This window comes from Martes martes (assembly GCF_963455335.1).
Source record: "Martes martes genome assembly, chromosome: 10".
NCBI lineage: Eukaryota > Metazoa > Chordata > Mammalia > Carnivora > Mustelidae > Martes > Martes martes.
The window spans coordinates 96,216,179-96,237,520 of record NC_137898.1 but is presented as its reverse complement, the minus strand read 5'-3'; the positions used below and the strand labels follow the sequence as shown (position 1 = coordinate 96,237,520).

Sequence of the window (21,342 nt, the reverse complement as noted above, 5' to 3'; positions counted from 1 at the left end):
TTAAAATGCTTATACAGGGACAAAGATATCTTCTGGCTCCATGTCACTTTACCCTAGTGGTTCTCGCAAACAAATAATGACAAGGCTTGAGAGCCAAAAGTGAAAGACCAAATGTACTATATGTTATTTGTCTGCTAAAGTACGAAATTTGTTCTAAAGGTTATGACAATGACTGATGAATAAATCTAAGAAATATCCCTAAAGAAACTGATCATTTTGTTGGCTAGGCAGAAGACTCCCGACCACTTTTAAATTTGTCTTATGAGCAACCCGTACCGATCCAGCAAAAAAAAAGCTTTTTAGGTCATACAACACCTTGCATTTCATCTTGAGGCAGAGCTAGAAGTACACATCTGTTTCAAAGACATAAAGCCAACTCTCAAGAGGCAAATTTTTGGAGAACACCCAAAAATATGGGACTTGAGAATGAGTTTTGCAGTGCATCAGATTAACTGACTGAAGTGTGAATACAGCATCTGGCCCCGAAGTGAATGCTTTCATGAATGCCAAGTCTAGATAGATCTTTCAACTACTACAGTATGGACTGTGATGAGATCTCTCCCTCCTTTGAAGTCATCACATTTATTGTCTGCTTTAGTCATATGACACTTAATCAAATACTGCATCACATACCAGCCCTTGTGTTGTAGAGCTTTTTAAATCTTTGCTGCGTATACACAGACTTCAGCTGCACCGGAAGCTCTTGGACTGTATATTACGATTTTTCAAAATTTATCCTAATATCTAGCATACAGCCCTGCACATAGAAAGCACTCAAGTATTTGTGGATGGAGAGAGGGAGAAAAGTACTCTAGAGGAAGAGAAAAATCATGCAAGGACCAGACAGAAAACCACCTTATTATGTGTTTATCTGACTCTAAAATTAGAGTGGACAATGGAATTGTTAGCGGACAAACTTCCCTCTGGCAAACAAAAAAAGCAACAAAACTTCAGAACCAAACAGTCTGTGGAGTAAGGCAGTCTCAAACACACCCATTTCATCTAAAGGACTGAACAAATACCAGTAACTGGCCATGTCAGACTTCAAAATGAAGCCCTTTACAGCAATAAACAATGTTTCTACGTGATTTTAAGCTAAAATCCTGCGCACTTAGAAATACACATTCTCACTTGGATGGTATTCAAAAATAGTACTCTGGTAGCAAAATCCAAGAGTTATTAATTTCAAAATTTACAATTTTAATAGACAGGAAATCTAAAACGCAGTCCAGAAAAGGGAAGTGATGTGCTTTCAGTTTATTCAGGGAGATGGCCAGGGAAGAGGCTGGGCTACCACTCAGCTTTCTGATGCCTTCTTGTGATGAGATGGAAGGCTGCTACATTAAATGCTGAAACTAGGATTAAAGGAAAGTTTCATGGAAAAAACGAAGTTACTGTATATCTCCTCCCTCCTTTCAAATTTATAAGAAATCATTTAGGGAGTTTTCATAATTGAGTTTTAATAAATATTCCAGATATATTCAGGCCAGAAATTTAATTGACACAAATGATATTCCTTCCCTGAGAACCTTTGACATGAGCTCACATTTAAGTGAGCACATTAGTCTGTTGAGTAAGTTCCTTATGGTCCGTATCCTCCTGTACTACTTCTTTTCTATTTTACAAAATCTAAAGCAAAAAGGATGGCTGAATTTCTTTTTGCAGTTCTCATCAAGACAATAAAGTTAAAGAAGAGATTTCTGAACCACGCATGGCATTTTAAAAACTGGGATCTAAAGATTTGTTTTCAGGGATTTGAGATTCCCTGACGATATTTTTAAGGTTGTGTTATTTTCATAAACATATTCTGGATTACTTGGACATCCACCTCATAACTGGGTAAGGCTATGATTTCAGTGACAACATTTGCTTCTATGCTTAACATTACATTTAACCTAATCTTCTGGAGGGACAGAGCTTAGTTTTCAATGCAAAATTTTTCAAACGGGGTTTCAAAGTCTATGTCTTTGGATTAAAGCTTGAGTAACACTAATCTAGATTTCTATACATTCCAAAATTCTCCTTTTAGATTTTATTTGGTAAATTTAATAAATACGTATCCAGTGACTATTATGTGCTAGACCCTGGAGATACATTACTGAATAAGAGAAACCAGAACTTGCCTTATGGTACTTAAAATTCTGGAAGGAAAGACCAACATTCTTATAATGAAGTAATCTGGTTCCTTGGTTGAAATCACTTAACAAGTACAGAAAACACACACACACACAGTTATCTGTCCCCTTCATCAACTACAACTGTTGATCAGAGAATCCATTATCATCAACATATTTTCCAAATATTCTAAGAGATTGAGGTCAATTTGGTCTTACCTGTTTGAAAACAGGCAACTGACCCTCTTTTAAAAATTCTTCAGAGAAGCCTAATCTGTTCTTGCTTTAGGTTATGCTTCTCATAACGAGACAAAGATGCAACCCAACTGGATATTTCCTGGTTACTTGAGAAACAATTTTATGGAGGGATTTCTGTTCAGTGAGGTTTTGACAGCACAACACTTTTTCCATTTGGGAAATTTCTATGGGCAAAATCGATCAAGCTGAAACCATTACAAATGCCTAAGTACACTTCTAAAGTCAAGAAAAGCTAATGGGTGGATGCTAATCAGCACGGTGCAAAAACTCTCCCAGAAATTTAACCTTGATGACCTTGAAATTGAACTTACAGCTATTCTTTAATAGAAAAATGAAACAGTGGCTACTGTTAGGTACTATTTTAGTCCTGTCTATAAACAATTATTTTAAGGACATCTTATTAAGCGGGGAGGAGGGGCAGGGAAGAGGGGACAAAAGAAGACCTAAAGGTACATGTTATCAAGTAAACCAATTCAATTTTGTAATTGAGAAATGGGTGCCAAATTCCTTGAACAATAGTAAGTTTGAAATATCTGTTTCTGACCCAAATTTCCTAAGAAACATTAGCCCAGGATGAACACTACTTGAGCCAAGATCTCCTCAACTTGGGAGCAATCTCTGATTTTAGTGTGATTGCGATTGTTCTCACTGGATTTTTACCCCCAAAGAGCTCTGAAAAAGTGTCATCCCTATCAGAAAAGAAGTACACACATAACTTCGACTTTTAACAAGAAGTAGTTCATTGAAAACTGGGAGAAAGAATCCTAACAGAATGTTTTAGCAGACACTATGATGAGGGAACTAGCTTACCTATAAAACCACTCCCTAGCTGCCAATAATACAAATCTGAAAGCCTAGATTAAAAGTCAGTAGCAACAGTGAAAAGATAACCTGGCTGGTGATAGAAATTTCTAGCCCAAATTAAGCCTCTATAGTTAAACATTCAGATACACAAAGATAGCCAGATGCACAATGAGAGCTGTACTTGTCACCACATCCGGCAAAATAACTAAAGCAGGGAAAAACTGGCTTTCGTGAAGGAGCTTAGTCAGAAACATAGCAGGGCCTCAAGCCAATCTAACTCTGGAGGCATCGACACTCCACAAATTCCAGACCAACTCTCAGCCAGGCTAACTTTAATTGCGCCCCTAACTCCACGATAACAATACACTATCTGACTGCAACCAAGCCTTTCCAATTCTCCAAAGCATCTCAAGTCTTATTCGTCCTTCGAAGCTCAAGTTAGAAGCAAGGCGAATGACACAAAGGCCAGTCGTCCAAAGGCGCTTTTTGCATGGCTCTGCACTGCCACTCATTTGAAAATTCCTAAACTGGGGGCTCACCGGCCCCCCTCTTCTACCCTTCCTCAATTCCGCCCCGGCTGGTAAGCCTCTGCCTGGGAGCCCCTCGGCCTGGAACAAAGCGAGGGGCCCCGGCGGTGGGGGCGAGAGGCGCCAGCGACACGGGGACTGCCGCACAGCGTACAATGAGAAACTACCAACTTCAGAGCGCAGGAACATCCTCAATTGGCAAGAAAGAGGGGCGGCGGCAGGCACGCCCAACTTCAAACTCAGGAAACCTACGGGCTGGCGGCCATCTGGAAAAAAGCCCCCTTCCCAGGGAGAGAAGAAAAAGGCGGAGGAGATGCGAATCGCCCACCGGGCCCCGGAGGGGAGCCCTGCGCTCAGACCGGCCCCCGCCCCCGAGGCCCGCTTCCCCGCCTTCTCTCTGCCTCTGGTTCGCTGCCCCAGGCCGGGCGGCCGGTTACCTTGATGCGCTCCCGGCACTGGGACGGGGTCCGCTCGTAGCCCAGCTCGGCCAGGGCCCGGGACACGCGCTCGTACATGGCTGGCCCAGGGGCCTTGCTGCCGAACACCGTGCCGGCTCCCTCCAGCTGCTGGTACCGCGCCTCCACCAGCCGCTCGTTGCCCCATACTGCGATGAGCGCGTTCGTCTCGGCCGGCGTCCACGACATGCCCCGGCAGGCGGCGGCGGCGGCTGCCGCAGCCCCGCCACCGCCGCCACCAGGGGAGAAGGAGACCGAGGACGAGGCGGCGCTGCGGCCCCCCAGCCCCAGCCCGAGACCCCCGGACGCCGCTGCCCCCGAGCCCGCTGCACTGCCCGGCCCGAGCGGGGAGGCACCCCGAGGCGTGGAAGGGTCGGACAGCGATGGATTTCCGTCGCTCAGGCCACCAGGAGAAGCCGGGGAGAGCACCTCCATCTTCGGGATTTTTAGCGGCGAGTTGGCGGGCAGCTCCGAGCCACAGGGCGCAGCCATCTTCCAAGCGGCCGCCGCTGCACCGCCCGGAAGTGACGCGCCCGCGCATCCGGCCGCCGCGGTCTCCGGGGCTGCCCTCGGGCCTGGCTCGCCTGTGGGCGGGCGGCTCCGGGCTCCTGCTGCCGAGCGGGCGCTGTCGGCTCCCCCAGGCCTCTCTCCGCGAGCCCTACCGCGCCGCGCGCTCCTCTCCCGGGGCGAGGGGCGGGGGTGAGGCGCGCCGAAGCCCCGAGCGGAGGAGAAGGGTGGGGGCATGAGGGCGCTGGTGTGAGGAACAGATTGGAGCCTTCCCACTTCCTCTCCAATCTCAGCCCCCGGGAGGAGGGGTGAGGCCCGCGAGGGGGCCCGGAGTTAAGGAGGACTTGACCATTTCGTTCGCTCGCTCGCTCTCCTCTCTCCCTCCTCTCTGCGTCTCCTCCCTCCAAGCTGGCCTCGGGGTGCAGAGGCTGACGTCCAGGGCGGAGACTGGGGAAAGCTGCGGAGGGTATATCCAGGAAGGGCCAAGGCTGAAGGAGTGCATTTCTGGGGGAGGCTTTAAAAAAGCAGTTGTGGACCGGGGTTACAGTTGGTAGCTGTGGCTTTTCAAGAAACCCATGCGCTTTATTTGAAGAACAGCAGCTCCGACTCCAGTTAAGCTCTGTTTTCCAGTCAGCCTGGGTAACTCTGACGGTCGGTAGAAGAATGAGATGTCATTATCGCGTTTGTAATTTGTAGCTTAAATATGTTACAAACTCTGGAGCCCGGCAGAAAAGTTACTTTCCGGTACCATTCCCCATCCTCCTAATTTGGAAGTTGCATCATTTTCCTACTGTATTTCACACTCTGGAGTGTAAGGAGATTGAAAAAAAGACTGTCTATGGCAACCCTTGTGACCTCTAGTAATTAGTTTATTAAGCGTTACTGAATACTCCTCCAAGTGCTGCAATTTAATCAACATTAGCACGCCAAAGCCAATACATAGCTGAAAGGTATTTCAATACTCTTGAAAGCCAAAACTCTGTTTATCTTAGATCCTTAACTTAAAAGCCTCAGTGGACCTTCTTTCAAATATGAATAAACCATGCGATTTTTTAAAAGCAAATATACATTAGTCTTTTTTTTTTTTTTAAATAGATCTGAGGTCAGCTACATTTAAACTCGGAGTCACGAGAGAGAGAGAGAGAGAGAGAGAGAGAGAGATGGTTAGAAAGCTAAAAAGTAGAGGAGTCTGTATTTCACATCACAATGCCACCATAGTTTTAAATTACCAGTATGAGGAATCAAAGTTGTTCCAGAATTTATGCCATCTTTTCCTCTTTTTCTAAGAAAAAGATATAGTCAGCACCCTAGTTAAGAGTATGGATTCTAGGGTTGCCTGGGTGGCTCGGTGGGTTACTCGGCTGCCTTCAGCTCAGCTCAATGGCCCCAGAGTCCCGGATGGAGTCCCACATCTGGCTCCCTGCTCAGCAGGAGTCTGCTTCTCCTTCACCCTCTGCCCCTCCCTGCCTCTCTGCTCTCTCGCTCTCTCTCAAATAAATAAATAAAATCTTAAAAAAAAAAAAAAAAGGAAAGTATGGATTCTAGAGTCGATGCCTGGCTTCAAATTCCAGATCAGCAACCCCAGCCAATTTACTTAAGCAATCTCTCAGTACCTTGGTTTCTTCATTCATAAAATGAGGATGACCTGACAGCATTGTTGTGAGTAAATGGGTTAATACAGTTAATTCTCTTAGAATGGTGTCTGTTTCATAGTAAACACTTTATGAGCTATTACCTCATTTTGGCTATGCAGTAGTCCCATCTTCTGTGCGGTTTCACTTTCAGGGTTTCAATTACCAGTGCCAAAGACAGTCGCGAAAGCAAATAATTCTCTGATCTACGGTCCAGAAGGTCAACGGTAGTCTGAGGCTACTTCACCATGCCTCTGTCATTCGGCTCTCATCATCTCATCATGTAGGCAATTTATCATCCCATGTCATCCCAAGAAGGGTGAGTACAGTACAATAATATATTTCGGTATAGAGGAACCACAGTCACATAACTTTCATTACAACACATTGCTATAAGTGGTCCATTATTATTGTCATTAATCTCTAAACATGCCTAATTTATAAATTAAACTTTATCATATCTATGTATACACAGGACAGAGCATAGTACATGTAGAGTTGGGGACTGTGTGCACTTTCAGGCATCCGTGGGGTTCTTGGAACAATCCCCTATGGATAAGGAGGACTGTTGTACTTTTAGTTAATAGAGAATCTTTCCTTTGTCGCTTTCCATCACTAGTTTCCAGTGTCTTCACTGTCAGTTTTTTTAAGGGCTCTGGTGGCATCTCAAACACTTGTCAAAGCACAATTCACTCTCATTCAGCCCAACAGTAATTTTTTTTTTAATAAGATCAGAGACTCTGAAGAGTTTTAATATCTCTGCTTATCCTGCTCTCATTTTCCCACAAGCCTGAAAAAGATCCTCCCTCCTCCTATTGTTAATTCTGGATGATTCTCAAATCAACTCTGACTCATGCAGGAAGCTTTCCTAGATAAAGTGGGTTGACTGGGAAGTCTCCCTTCCCACAAACTTCTGTTTCTAGACATTATTTCTCTATACCCCTCCCCTTTATTCCCACACTCATCAGTCTATCCAATGAAAAAAAGTATCAAAAATAAAATTTCCAGTAACATCCTGAGGTTAAAATTAATTCAATAACATAAAAGCTATTAATATGTACTACACAGTGTGGAGACATTGCTATATAGGCAACCTGCATCACGTGCTTGTCTTGTTGGCTTACCATGGCTGATCCTGGATTCCAGGGGCTGTGTGATGGGCTTGTTCAAGGCTTCATAGTTCAATCAGAATGTATGGAATGTGTTTGAAGTACTGTACCTTTTTTGTGGATTCAAATGATAGCATAAGTAGATTAAAACCTATTTGAGAGATAATGTGCACAATGTCTCAAAATAATATGCAAAGGAATACAGAACAATACATGGTAATCGACCTATAAACTGTCAAGTCCTCCCTTTAATTGTATACCTCCCTTTTCCACTTCCTCCACAATCTGTGCCCAGAATTTCTCAGCTTTTCTCTCCTTTTTTTCCTTCATTGGTTTTCTTCCCCATGCTGTATCTTTTATTCCCATGACTTATTCATCCCATAACTGGAAGCCTCTTCCACTCCACCTTCACCTGTTTTGCCCATTTCCCCACCTCCCTCCCCTCTGGCAACCATCACTTTGTTTTCTGTATTTACGAGTCTGTTTCTGCTTTTTGTTTGTTTGTTTGCTTTGTTTCTTGGATTCCACATATATATGAAATCATATGCCATTTGTCTTTCTCTGTCTGACTTATTTCACTTAGCATGAGACTGTCTAGGTCCATCCATGTTGTCACAAAGGGCAAGATCTCGTTTTTTTTTTTTGTTTTTGTTTTTGGCTGAGTAATGTCCATTTTATATATATTTGCCACCTCTTCTTTATCCATTCATCTGTTGATGGTCACTCAGGTTGCTTCCATATCTTGGCTATTGTAAATAATGCTTCAATAAACATAGAGGTGTATATCCTTCAAATTAGTGTTTCCTTTTCTCTTTGAGTAAACATCCTATGTAGAATTACTGGATTATATGGTATTTCTATTTTTAATTATTTGAGGAAACTCCACACTGTTTTTCACAGTGGTTATACCAATTTATGTTCCACCAATAGTGTATGAGGGTTCCTTTTTCTCCACATCCCCACCAACACTTATTTCTTGTCTTTTTTGTTTTAACCATCCAGGCAGGTGTTTAAGGTGTTATCTCATCGTGGTTTTGATTTCCATTTCCCTGATGGTGAGTGATGTTAAACATCCTTCCATGTGTCTGTTGGCCATCTGTATGTCTTCTTTGGAAAAATGTCTGTTCAGGTTCTTTGCGCAATTTAAAAATATATATATTTATTTGAGGGAGAGAGAGAGAGCATGCCAGAGCAGGGGGAGGGGCAGAGGGAGTAGAAGGGAGAGAATCCCAAGTAGACCACCTGCTGAACACAGAGCCTGTAGCAGGGCTCAATCTCACAACCCCGAAATCATGACTGAGCCAAAATCAAGAATCAGAGACTCAATTGACTGAGCCACCTAGGAGCCCTTCCTCTGCCCATTTTTTAGTGGTGTTATTTGTGTTTTTTTGGTGTTGAGTTGTAGAAGTTCTTTAAATGGTCTGGATATTAACTCTTTATCGGATATATCATTTGCAAATATCTTCTCCCACTGGGTAGGTTGCCTTTTTATTTTATTGATGGTTTCCTTCACTATGCAAAAGCTTTTTATTTTGATGTAGTCCCAGGAGCTTATTTTTGCTTTTGTTTCCCTTACCTTTGGAGATATATCTAGAAAAATGTTATGGCTGTTGTCAAAGAGATTACTGTCTGTGTTCTATACTAGGAGTTTGATGGTCTCACATTTAGGTCCTTCATCCATTTTGAGTTTATTTTTGTGTACGGTGAAAGAAAGTGGTCCCGTTTCTGTCTTTTGCATATGGCTGTCCTGTTTTCCCAGCACCATTTGTTGAAGAGACTGTGCGTATATTCTGTGTCCAGTGCTTGTATTGCCAACTTTTCTAGGAAGCGTCTCTTAACCAGCTGGACAGAAGCCCTCTGTCTAATACCGACTCCTACAATTTACCGCTCTACTTTAACGTGTTCTGTTTCCAAAGCTTCGTTAATTCTGTTGTACACTCTCTTGCTGTGTTTTATGACTGTTGGTGTGTTTGTTGCTTCAGCTTTTTTTCCCCTTCATGCTCCACATCAAGTCCTGTTACCTCCACCTCCGAAATATTTCCTAGATCTGACTACTTCTCAGCTCTAGTCCAAGCCTCCATCGTGTCTTTACTGGACAACTGGACTTCCTGCTTGCACACTTGCCTGCTGACACAGTAGACAAGGTAAATTTGGTTTTATACAACCTTTTGCTTGTGAAATATAACATGAATATAGAGGAGTACATGAAACATATGTGTACAACTATTATATGGATTATTATAATGTACAATTACTATATGGTTTATTTATTGTATGGTTTATTATTATATGGTTTATTATATGGTTTATTTAGAAAGCAAATACTACATTTCTCCAGGTCAGAGAAATAGAAACACTCCAGAAGCTCTGCCCCATAATCCCTGCCCTGTGTTAATCCCTATCTCCCTTTTAATGATAACCACTATACTGACTTGTCTTTCTTTATACTGTTATCACAGTATCATGCTTTGCTAAAAGTTTTCCCTGGTTTTGATTTTTTTTGGTAAGCGAAATCGCATGTAGTCTGTATCTCCCTTCTTTCATTCAATATTATGTTCTTAATTAAGATTCATCTATTCCATATGAAGCTACAGTTTATTCATCTTTGTTGTTGTAAGATACTCTTATTTTATGACTATGTCACATTTTATTTATCCATCCTCCTGTTGAATTTTTGGGCTGTCTCTAATTTAGGATATTATGAATAATGCTGCTACAAACATTCTTGTACATGTCTCCCAGCGCATATGTGCAAGAGTATATGCCTTCCTCCCTCTCTCTCTCTCCCTCCCTCCTTCCCTTCTTGTCTTCCTTCTTTCCATGTGGATACCCAATTATTCCAACTCCATTTTCTGAAAAGACCATCCCTTCCCTCCTTCTCTTGCAGTGCTATCTTTGACATAAAGCAAGTGTCCATATGTGCATGGGTCTGTTACTGGGCTCTTTAGTTACATTGGTCTATTTGTCTATTTTTCTGTGTTCCTTGCAGCACAATAATGAGTCACCCTGGCTTTATAATAAGTCTTATGTCAAGTAGAGAAAGTCCTTCCTCCTCCTCTTCCTTTTTCTCCTCCTCCTCCTTTTTCAAGAGTGATTTGCTATTCTTGATCCTTAATATTTCCATATATATTTTAGAATTAGCTTGTCAGGTTCTACAGAAAAAAGCTGTGGGTATTTTGATTGGTATTGCACTGAATCTGGGGGCCACTACGAGAAAAACTGACATCTTTATAAGTCTTACAGTCCTTGGAAATGATATCTCTTGGAATATTTCCTTGGGATGGTACCCTTTCGTTAGTCTTTAGTTTCTCTTTAAGGTTTTATAGTTTTCTACAAAAAGATCTTACACATTTTATTGCACTTATCCATAGGTAGTTGGTATATTTTTTTTAACACTCTTGTAAATGGTGTCATCTCATACATTTTATTTTCTAATTGTTTTTGCTGGTATAAAAAAATACAACTGATTCTTGCATGTTTATTTTGTATCTAGTAATCTTGCTGGAACAGTCTTTTAAAGTTGTAGATGACTGCACTTCATTTCTTTGCTGAAAACTCACCAGTGGCTGCCTGTTGTAGAAATATAATCCAAACTCATTGCAGCAACCATGGTGTTTTTAAAACATATTCACACATTATTTGACATCGTCCAACAAGAAGTTGAGTCTGTGTTCCCTCCCTTTGACCTGGGTGAATCTTTGTGACTCCCTCAATGAATCAGACATGGTGGAAGTGACACTGTGTGATTTTTCAAGGCTTTTCAAGGTTTCAAGATACCCTGAAGCTTCTGCCAGTTTCTCTGGATATACTTGCTTTGAAAACCTGTAGCCTCCTTGTAAGAAATTGGCTACCCTACACCCATGTAGAGACCATGTATCTATAGAGAGAAAGCCAAGGGGCCAGAAATGTTCCAGCCTCCAGTTGATTGTCCATATAGCCAGACATGTGAATGAAGAAGCTTTGAAATAATCCTCGTCTCAGCCACTATCTGACTGTGTACGCATGCGAGAGCCTTCGCAAGAACTGCCTTGCTGGCCCCAGCACACCCAGATTCATGGGCAAAATTCATGATTGTTGTTGGTCTGTGCCATTGATTTTTAGGGTGTTTTGTTAAGCAGTGATAGGTAATGAGAACAGTGGTCTCCAAGGCCCTTTTTACTCGAAGCTCAGCCTACCTTCTGCACCAACCTCATCTCCCACCTCAGGCATATTCCAGCCACACCAGCCTTGTATGTGTGCTATCAAACAAGTCAAGCTTATTTCTGTTTGGGGGCCTTTGGAGTTAGCATAGATCCTTGTCTTAGAACAATTTTAACTCTTCAAGTGACAGCCTCCTTCTTATAATCCATGTCCTCAGATGTCACCTCCCCAGAGAAGCCATTAGTGCCTCTCTATGACATTATCATCTTATTTTATCAATACGCATTTTCCAAAATCGTTTATTTATGCACGTTTTTCTTTTATGTATTTATCGTCTGTCCTGCCCCCAAATGTAAGCTGTTTGAATCCAAGTAGTGTCCAATTTATTTGCTTCTAATAGAGCCAACACATAGAATGGTGCCAGGCGGGCTTTTACCATCAATGAGGATGGAGTAACAGAGACTAATACCCTCCTATCTTAAATAAGTAGAACACTAGACAAAATATGTGAAATAATGGATTTCAAGACAATGGTCCAACCACTTACAAATCTAACAAAAATCATCATATGAATGCTTATGACAGCTTTAGTCATAATTGCCCAAATCAGGAAGCAACCAAGAAGTCCTTCATCGGGTGAATGGAAAAACAAACTGTGGTACATCCACACAGCGAGTAAAGGAAATGAGCTATCAAGCCACGGAAAGACACAGAGGAATGTGCATTGCTAAGTGAGAGAAGCCAGTCTAAAAAGCTACATGATTTCAACTATATGATGTTTTGGAAAAGGCAAAGCTATGGAGACATACAGAAAGAACAGTGGTTGCCAGAGGCTGGGCAGGAAAGAGGGAGGGAGGGAGGGAGGAAAAGATAGGTGGAGCATAGATTTTTAGAGCCATGAAAATACTCTGTATGATACTGACATACATGTAGATAGATACCGACCTTACTCATTTGTCAAAACCCCTACAGCTCTACAACAAAAAGAGCAGATGCTAATGTAAACTTTGGCCTTTAATTAATAATAACGTATCAAGGGTGCCTGGGTGGCTTACTTAGTCCATTAAGCGTCTGCCTTTGGCTCAGGTCATGATCTCAGGGTCCCGGGATTGAGCCCCCCTCCCCCAGCAGATTTCCTGCTGGGGTGCGGGGAGTATGCTTCTCACTCTCCGTCTGTGCTTTCACTTTCTCTCTCTCTCAAGTAAATAAATAAAATCTTAAATAATAATAATAATGTATCAATAGCAGTTCCTCAGTTGTAACAAATATACCACAGGAAAATAAGATGTTAGTAATAGGAGCAGTTGCAGGGTGGGAAGGTCTCTCCATACTTTCTGTTCTGCTTTTCTATGAACCTAAAGCGGCTCTAAGAAAAAAGGTCTCTTAGTAATTTATTGAAAAATAAGTTTCCATTGCAATATATTAATTTTTAAAGGGCTGAAATAATACACAACAGGTTTTAATACTGGTAATATCTAATTCTGGTTTTCATTTTGTTGTTGATCTTTGTCTTCTCAAAAAGAAATGATGGTTTTGTGATATTTGAGAAAACAAAAAAATTCAGTTATTTTATCTTTGTTATTTTTTAATGAATTTGTTTATTTGAGTGTGGTTGACACACAATGTTATATTAGTTTCAGAGGTACAAAGGAGTGATTCCGCAAGCTTAAGCATTATGCTCTGCTCACCACAAGTGTAGCTACCATCTGTTGCCAAACAACACTGTTACAATACGATTGACTATATTCCTTATGCCGTGTCTCTTATTTCCATAATTTACTCATCCATACCTAGAAACCTGTATTCCCCATTCCCCTTCCCTCATTTTGCCCATCCTTCTACCCCTCCTCCCCTCTGGCAACGATCAAGCTGTTCTTTGTTCTTTCTGCCTTTTAAGACCCAGTTATTTTAAAAAGAAGTATTTGAAGAAGTAATGCAACAACTTTCCCTCTCTCCCATTGCTATAGCACCTGTGGGACACTGTAACACTGAAGGCGGACTGTGTCAATTTGTTCCCAAATGGGGACAGAAGGCCTAGCTCTTAGGAAATTCTGGAGCATCGGTAAGATAATGATGAAGTTCCCTTAATGAAAGATAGCTGCTAAGGAAGGTCTCCCAGTCCCCAGCCCTGACCCAGACCAGCAGTGACAGCCTTGCCATCTCTATCTGACTCGAGACTATCAGGACTAACCTCATGCCCTTTTCCCTGTTGAAGTCACTCCACATGGGAAGCCCAGGAATACAAGGGCATCTTAAATGCATTCAAAATTAATAATGCTGGGATTCTGTAAATTCTCTTCTCTGATTTTGTTACCCACCCCTTCAAACTCCTGTGTCCTCTGGTGTTTGTGATCAGTGGTAAGAAAAACTCCCTAATGTCCTTGGTTTCTTCTCTGAGCCTTCTTCATACCTTCTTGCTCTAACTCAACCTTGGCTGTCCATAGCTTCGACTTCAGCCCTTTAAGTGAGGGCTGTTCCCTTCCATTCACTTGTTACTTTCTGTCTTTATCGTACTCATTGGCAAAATCACAATCCTGTTTAAATCCAGCTGTCTGCCTATGCACCTTGCACCATATAACCACATAACCACTGCCGGTGGTTGGAGAAGTACACCAATCAGGCTGACTGGTTTGCTTCTCAATCAAATGCTGATTGCTGACCTCAAGTGGCCCCTTGATATGCTTGAGCAATCATTTCATTTCTCTCATTCATTCTCTCACTCTCCTGTATGACTACATTATTCAGTGTCTTTGTTTGTCTCATATTAAATATTTGTGAGGAAGGAATCCAATTCCCTCCCTTTTTTTTTGCATCTGGATACCCATTGGTCTCAGCACTATTTGTGGGAACTACTATTTGCTCCCAAATGAATTGTCTTGCCTCCCACCTGTCGAATATCAATTGACTGTAAATGGGAGATTTATTTCTAGACTCTCAATTCTACTCCACTGATCTACATATCAATCACTTTGACATAAGCACTCTGTCTTCATTATTGTAGCTTTATAATAAGTTTTGAAATTGTGAAGAGTGAGTCTTCCAATTTTAGTCTCATTCGAGATTGTTTTGGCTACTCTGGGCCCCTTGTGTCCATATGAATTTTAGTATCAGCTTGTTAATTTGTGCTCCCTGTCCCCCGCCAAAAAAGCCAGCAAAGATTTGATAGGGATTGCATTGGTCTGTACATCAGTTTGCCATCTTAGCGATATTAAATCTTCCAATCAACGAATAAAGAATATTTTTCCATTTATTGAAGTCTTCTTTAATTCCTTTCAACAACTTTTGTGGTTTTCAGAATATAAGTTTTATACATTTTTTGAGTTAAATATACCCTAGTAGTTTATTCTTTTTGATGCTACTCCAAATAGGATTGTTTTCTTAATTTCATTTTCAAATTGTTCGTTGTTAGTGTCTAGAAATTCTGTTGATATTTGTGATTGATTTTATAGCTGGCAACCTTGTTGAACTTGTTTAGTCTGATAATTTTTTAGTGAACTCTTTAGGGTTTTACACATGTAAGATCAAGTCATCTAAAAACAGTATTTGGCAGTACATGGCTGGCTCAGTCACTGGAACACGCGACTCTTGATCTTGAGGTTGTGAGTTTGAGTCCCACGTTGGATGTGGAGATTATTTTAAAAAAATATTTAGGGGTGCCTGGGTGGCTCAGTCAGTTAAGCAGCTGCCTTCAGCTCAGGTCATGATCCCAGAGTCCTGGAATCGAGCCCCACATCGGGCTCCCTGCTCAGTGGAGAGCCTGCTTCTCCCTCTCCCTCTGCCTGCTGCTCTGCCTACTTGGGCTCTCTCTCTTTATCTCTCTGTCAAGTAAATAAATAAAATCTTTAGAAAGGGCACCTGGGGGCGGGCACCTGGGTGGCTCAGTGGGTTAAGGCCTCTGCCTTCGCCTCGGGTCATGGTCTCGGGGTCCTGGGATTAAGCCCCACATCGGGCTCTCTGCTCGGCAGGGAGCCTGCTTCCTCCTCTCTCTCTCTGCCTCCCTCTCTGCCTACCTGTGATCTCTGTCTGTCAAATAAATAAATAAAATCTTTAAAAAAACTTAAAAAAAATTTTTAATTAAAAAAATAGAGATGTTTTCACTTCCTCTTTTCCAATCTGAATGTCTTTTACTTCATTTTCTCACTGAATTATCTTGGCTAGAACCTCCAGTACAGTGTGGAAGGGGCGGGAGTGGCTATCCTTCTCTCATTTGTGATCATAAGGGGAAAAGCATTTGGTCTTTCATTGTTAATAATGATGTTAGCTCTGAGTTTTTGGTAGATGTCCTTTATCGAGTTAAGGACATTCTGTACTATTCCTAGTTTGTTGAGTATTTTTATCATGAAAGGATGCTGGAGTGTTGAATATTGTCAAAGTACTTTTTCAGCCTCTATTGAGATGATCATGTATGTGATTTTTGTCTTTTCTCTATTGATATAGTGAATTATGTTCATTGACTTTCAGGTGTTTGAACAACTTTGCCTTTGGGGGAATAGATTCCTTGGTTATGAGTTGTAATTCCTTCTATATGTTGGATTCAGTTTATAAAAGTTGTTTTTGTTTTTTGTTTTGTTTTGTTTTATAGGATTTTTCATCTGTATTCACACCAGACAGTTAGGCTTCACTGATCGCCGGCTGATTTCTCTCGACTGTTTTCTATTATGAAGTGGGGCCCAAATTGCCCCGCAGCGGAATCCAGTTAAGTCTGGTCCTCTTTGCAGGGGTAGTTGGTTTTTTGTGGTTTTTATTTGTTTGTTTTGTTTTTTAAGATTTTATTGAGTAATCTCTACACCCAGGCGCCTCTACAGCTGGGCACCCCTAAGCTTTGGAGGTTAGTCCTCACCCCAGGAATGCTATTCTTAGCTGACCCTTTCCCCGCTTCTCTCTGGTAAACTTACCGGCCTACAGTTTAGCTTCTTGTCCTCATGGAGCTACCAACTTTTTCACTGCTTACCATCAAAACCTCCGTTGTTTTCAAGAGTGCCTTTAGACTTGAACTTCCCGCACTCTGTTCCATATAAAGTCAGTTCACTTGGTGAAGGCCTTGGCACTCTTATGGCTTACCTCTCTCCCTGGGCCAAATCTTTGCACTTCTGTGTTAGAGCTGGTGGCAGGGACAGTGGTCCAAGTGTCTCAGAGTGACCTGCCTCTCCAGGGCACAGGGTCAGGGTCATAACCTTCTGGTCTTCTTGGCTTGCCTCTGGCCATGTGGAGTCTCTGTTCTATGAGTAAACTGAGCTGAGAGAGATTGGGTTCCCAGTATTCTAGGCCTGTCATGCCTGGGTAAAGCCTCTGACCTATGAATGGGGGCTCAGGGAAAGAAGAGAGATTCCAACCTCTTGGCAACATATCCCTGGCATTTAATGTCTGCAACACAGAGTTGGGAGGTCTGGAAGCTTCTGGTGGCTGCCATGCACAGGGAAATAACACAGTCTGTGACAGGGAGCTGGGGTTTGGGGGGTTTGGGCCTTGTCTTCAAGGCCACTGCTGCCATGCTGAGTTTCTATCAAGCTGAGATGGGAGAGTAGTCAAGAGAGGCGGGGCTTGTGGCTGAGGTGCCACAGACTCTATCGTTCAAACAGATCTAATAAATTGTTCTTGAATAAATATTTCTTCATTTGCTATTTGCCCTGAGGACAATTTCCAGAAACTGAAAGTTTTTTTAAGAAAAATTTTTCGCTGGTTATGGCTATTTCGTGGGAGAGAAGATCCACAGAGCTCCTCACACTACCATTCCAGAAGCCATCCTCTCTCTCCTTCCCTCTTACACAAAGTTTCTCAAAAGTGTTGTCAGTACTTCCTGTTCAATTCCTGTCTCCTTCCTCCTGCTCCCTGCCAACCTGTTTCTTGAACGAACTCTAAGCAGGCTCTGACCCTCCACGGACTCAATGAAACCACTCTTGTCAAGGTCACCGTTGCCCTCCTCGTTGCTATATCCTGTAGGTGGAGTCTCATTTTCATCCTACTTGACCTGCCAGCAGTATTTGACACAATCGATCCCATCTCCCACCCTCCGATGTTTTCATCACTTTGCGTTCAGAACACTACACTCTCCTGCTTCCCGGTTTTCCTCCCACCCCCTTCACTGTTCCTCCTTGGTCTCCTTTGCCGGTGTATCAGAACCAGTCCTTAGACCGCTTGTCCTTCTTATTTGCACTCATTTCCTTCGTGATCTCCTTCAGTCTCACAGTTTTCAGTAATTCTCCATAGGCTGATGGCTCTCAAACGTAACATCTCCAGGCCAGGCCCCTCTTCCAAACTGCACACTCATGTAATACGCTGCCTGCCTGACATTTCCATGCAGTCACCTAATGGGCTTCTCACACTGTGTGTACAGAATAGCTCCTGATCTTCTCCTCCAGACTTGTTCCTTCCAGTCTTCCTCATCATCCCAGTTGCTCAGCCTCAAAAGGATGGTACTGTCATTGACTCTATCTCACTCTGTGTCCAAGCTATCCACCAGTCTTGTTAGACCTACCTTCAAAATTATTCAAAATATGACTTCCTGCAGCTTCCACCACTGTTCCGAGCCACTAGTATCTCTTGCCTAGATGATTTCAAGAACTGTTTGCGTGGTCTTCCTGCTTCCATTCCATTACCTCTCTGACTTCATCTCTTACTGCAGCCTCCAACTCCAGTCACACTGGCTTCCTTGCTGTTTCTAGAATATACAAAGCATGTGGGTGAGTGTCTGGGGTTGGCAGTAGCTTGCCTATTACCACACATTAATGCCAGGAGCGAAACACATTCTTCAAGACACTAAAGGTTGTATTTAGAACCCCCTCACTTCTAGATTCTGCCATATGCGTCTCTTCCTCTGGCTGGCTCTAATTTGTATCCTTTCATTATAATAAAACTACAATCATAAGTCCTGAGTTCTAGGAATCGTTCTAGCAAATTATTGAACCTAATGGTGATCATGAGAGCCCCCTAATTTGTAGCCAGCCAATCTGAAGTAAAGGTGGACCTAGGAGTCTCCAAACTTGCAGCAAGTACCTGGAGTCTTGGATGCACTTGGCAGCCTGGAGGACTGTACCCTTAACCTCAAGTTTGGCTACTCATGGTGGTGGTAGAAGAGGTTAGGCAGGAGTATCAGTATCTCAGCTTGAGAGAGATAGTGGCGTCCTACAGGCAACAGTGGTTTAGTTTACTGAGTTTCCACATCCTGCGTTAGATCCTGGATGGCATCTAGAACCTCTAGGTAAACATCATAACCCCATATATTTTTATATCTTACCTTTGCAAGTTGCTTTCATATTTGAGCTTCAAAACAGGTAGTGTCACCCTCCTTTTACAGGTGAAGAAACTGAAGTGAAGGGGGAAATACTCGCCCAAAGTCATTAGACTCAAACACAGGTGTTCTCCTTCATTGCAGAGCTCTTCACACCAGGACCCACAAGCTGCAGAAGTGGGTTACATCACTTGCACAGAGGGGTATATTTATGATCAGTTCTCCTTTAACACCTTGTAGGAAACTGAAGGCAACTGGGTCCCTCCAGACGTAGGACTCAGGATTCTCTCCCACCTATGTGATCTTCTCCTTTGGGGACAGTGAGATTTAGGAGAAAATATCTAGAAACCTGGGTCTTCTCCAGTTAGACAACGACATATTGATCTCCTCCTACTAATGGCCCTCCCCAAGAGAGAAAATTTGTTACCGTCAGAAAGACCCAAACTGAGTATGTAAGGAATCTTTTATTTCAGAGACTTAAGAGAACCTGTCCCAGAGTTGGTATCCAAGTCTCCAACTACTAACATATGCAAGTTCTCAAAGGCTTTGAAAGATGATAAGTCATGCCTACAAACCAAATGGCAAACATATGACTAGCTGCTTTCAAGAAAATACAATTGGCTCTCAGGAAAATATGTCCAATCTCACTCATCATACACCAAATACAAATTAAAACTACAAGAAGATTTCATTTTTACCTGTCAGGTTGGCAGAAAAAATAATTTGGAAAATACATTGTGTTGTACGATCTGGAGAACCCTCATCTGGCATCATACAGTGCTGGTGAGATTAAAAATTTGTCTCACCTCTGGGAAGGGTGACTTGGCAATATTTCACCAATAGGTATTTGCGTTTGACTCAGCAAGTTCACTTTTAGGAATTCTAAAGATGTATCCACGTGTTAACTGTGAAGATGTCTGCTGTAGACTGAAAAGCATTGTCATGATATTTCATAACTCTTTCCATTAAGAGATGAGTCTTTCCTGGACTCCTTACATCTGGGATGGTCCTGTGGCTTGCTACAGTAAAATGTAGCAGAAGTGATGCTGTTCCAGAGCCTAACCTCAAGAGGCTTGTAACTTCCACTCTCATGCTCTTGGAATTCTGCCCTTGGACCAGTTGGTGGTTAGAGGCTGGAAAAACCCCAAAAAGGCTGTTAGCAAAGACTGGAGGAATGGTGGACAAACAGTTGCTGGAGGCTGGGAATGCAGTGAGAAAATCGTTATCAGAGGCCGAAGCGGGAGACGACTCATGTTATGTAGTGATGCAATCGTTGGCAAAATGTCGCCTGTGAAAACTTGAAAGCTAGAAAACATACCTCATAGCCTTTTTAAAAATATGATTCAGGAGATTTCCAGACAGAATGTTAAAAGTGCCATTTTGGCTTCTTCTAGCTGCGTGACAATGGACAAGAAGAGAGATGAGTAACAGAAGGAACTATGAAACTTAGAAGAAGATTCTAGAGGACATCTAGAAGCCCAAGGATTTGCTGGTTTGGAAAATATAACTCTTGCCCCAGTTCTCCCATCTGGTAAAAATTTCTCAAAGCGAAAAATCGAACCAGGGGTATGGCTATAAGGACCCTTGTTCAGACCCCTGAATGATTTAAGGTAATGCCTAAAGGACTGTTTCGAGTAGAGCTTTTGAGATCTTAAGATATTTTCCCACAGCAGCCTCAAATCATTGCCCAAAAGACCATGGATATAACACAGAACACCATGAAGCTCTCCTATTTTGATGGCATTATGTTAATTGGATCACTGGAATACCAGAGGGGAACAAATAAATCCTAAATGATTGGGGTGGGGCGGGGGGGGGTGGAGTCTACTATATTAGTAAAGCTTTTAGGAGACCAGTTGTCTGAAGAATCCCAAGACATCCACACCACGTTTGGGGACAAGTACCTTGCTTTTCCTACCCCTCCGAGATCCAGTACTGGGTAGGCCTCTTCAGACTTTGGTGATACACATTTAGGAATACTGCTCCCATCTGTCTATAAAGTAACAAGTTTTGAGGGGGAGACAGAGAAAGACTAGATGCTGCAACAGGTTCTGGTTGCATTTTAAGTGGCCTTGCTGCTTGGGTCACAGGACTAGTAGATTCCAGGGAGCTGGTTTTGTTTGTCATGGGTGTCCATGCCACGCAGTGTCTGGCAAGCTCCATTAGGAAATCTGCCGTGTAGACCTTTAAAGGCTCTGCTGCACATCCATTATTTTTAATGTTCCCAGCTGCAGATCTTAACCAATGCTGGATAGAGAATTGGTAAATAAATATCCTGGCTTCCTTGTTCCTCACATGGTATAACTCTGAGATGTGTCCTGTGCCATCTCCCAGAGCTCCCTGATGGGATTACACCCTGTTGCCCACAACCCACCGTTTACTGACTTCCTTCCTTTCTCTCCCACACTTCTAGTTTCCTACTGGTAATTCTATCTCTGAAATTAGCTCCTTGCCCTCTAATCTTTGTCTCAGTGTCTTCCTCTGGAAGGACCCTACCTAGCGGACCAACAATTTAGAACATCTTTGACTCTTTCTCGAAACAGAGCTTTTTTCCAGAATAGAAAGTTCC

At 42.5% G+C, this 21,342-nt stretch overlaps 1 protein-coding gene and 1 long non-coding RNA gene across 5 annotated transcripts in view; one reads left to right on the top strand and one right to left on the bottom strand.

The window, feature by feature from the left end:
- MSANTD2 (Myb/SANT DNA binding domain containing 2) overlaps positions 1–4,672 on the bottom strand; it is a 31,630-nt gene extending 26,958 nt beyond the window's left edge. Inside the window, exon 1 of one of the 3 annotated variants that reach the window (XM_080816694.1) lies at positions 4,141–4,672. In XM_080816694.1, the coding sequence (XP_080672820.1) occupies positions 4,141–4,650 (510 nt within the window). In that variant the 5' untranslated portion in view covers positions 4,651–4,672. The remainder of the gene's footprint in view (positions 1–4,140) is intronic. The other 2 variants (XM_080816695.1, XM_080816693.1) reach the window with 2 other exon arrangements.
- Positions 4,673–4,708: 36 nt separating this feature from the next.
- On the top strand, positions 4,709–21,066 carry LOC308351217. 2 transcript variants are annotated; one of them, XR_013967562.1, is made up of 5 exons: positions 4,709–4,857; positions 6,451–6,615; positions 8,408–8,460; positions 9,451–9,549; positions 20,168–21,066. It is a non-coding gene; the product is annotated as an uncharacterized lncRNA (long non-coding RNA). The 2 variants fall into 2 exon arrangements; XR_013967563.1 differs by lacking the exons at positions 4,709–4,857; positions 20,168–21,066 and adding exons at positions 13,513–13,607; positions 16,128–17,164.
- Positions 21,067–21,342: the final 276 nt, after the last annotated feature.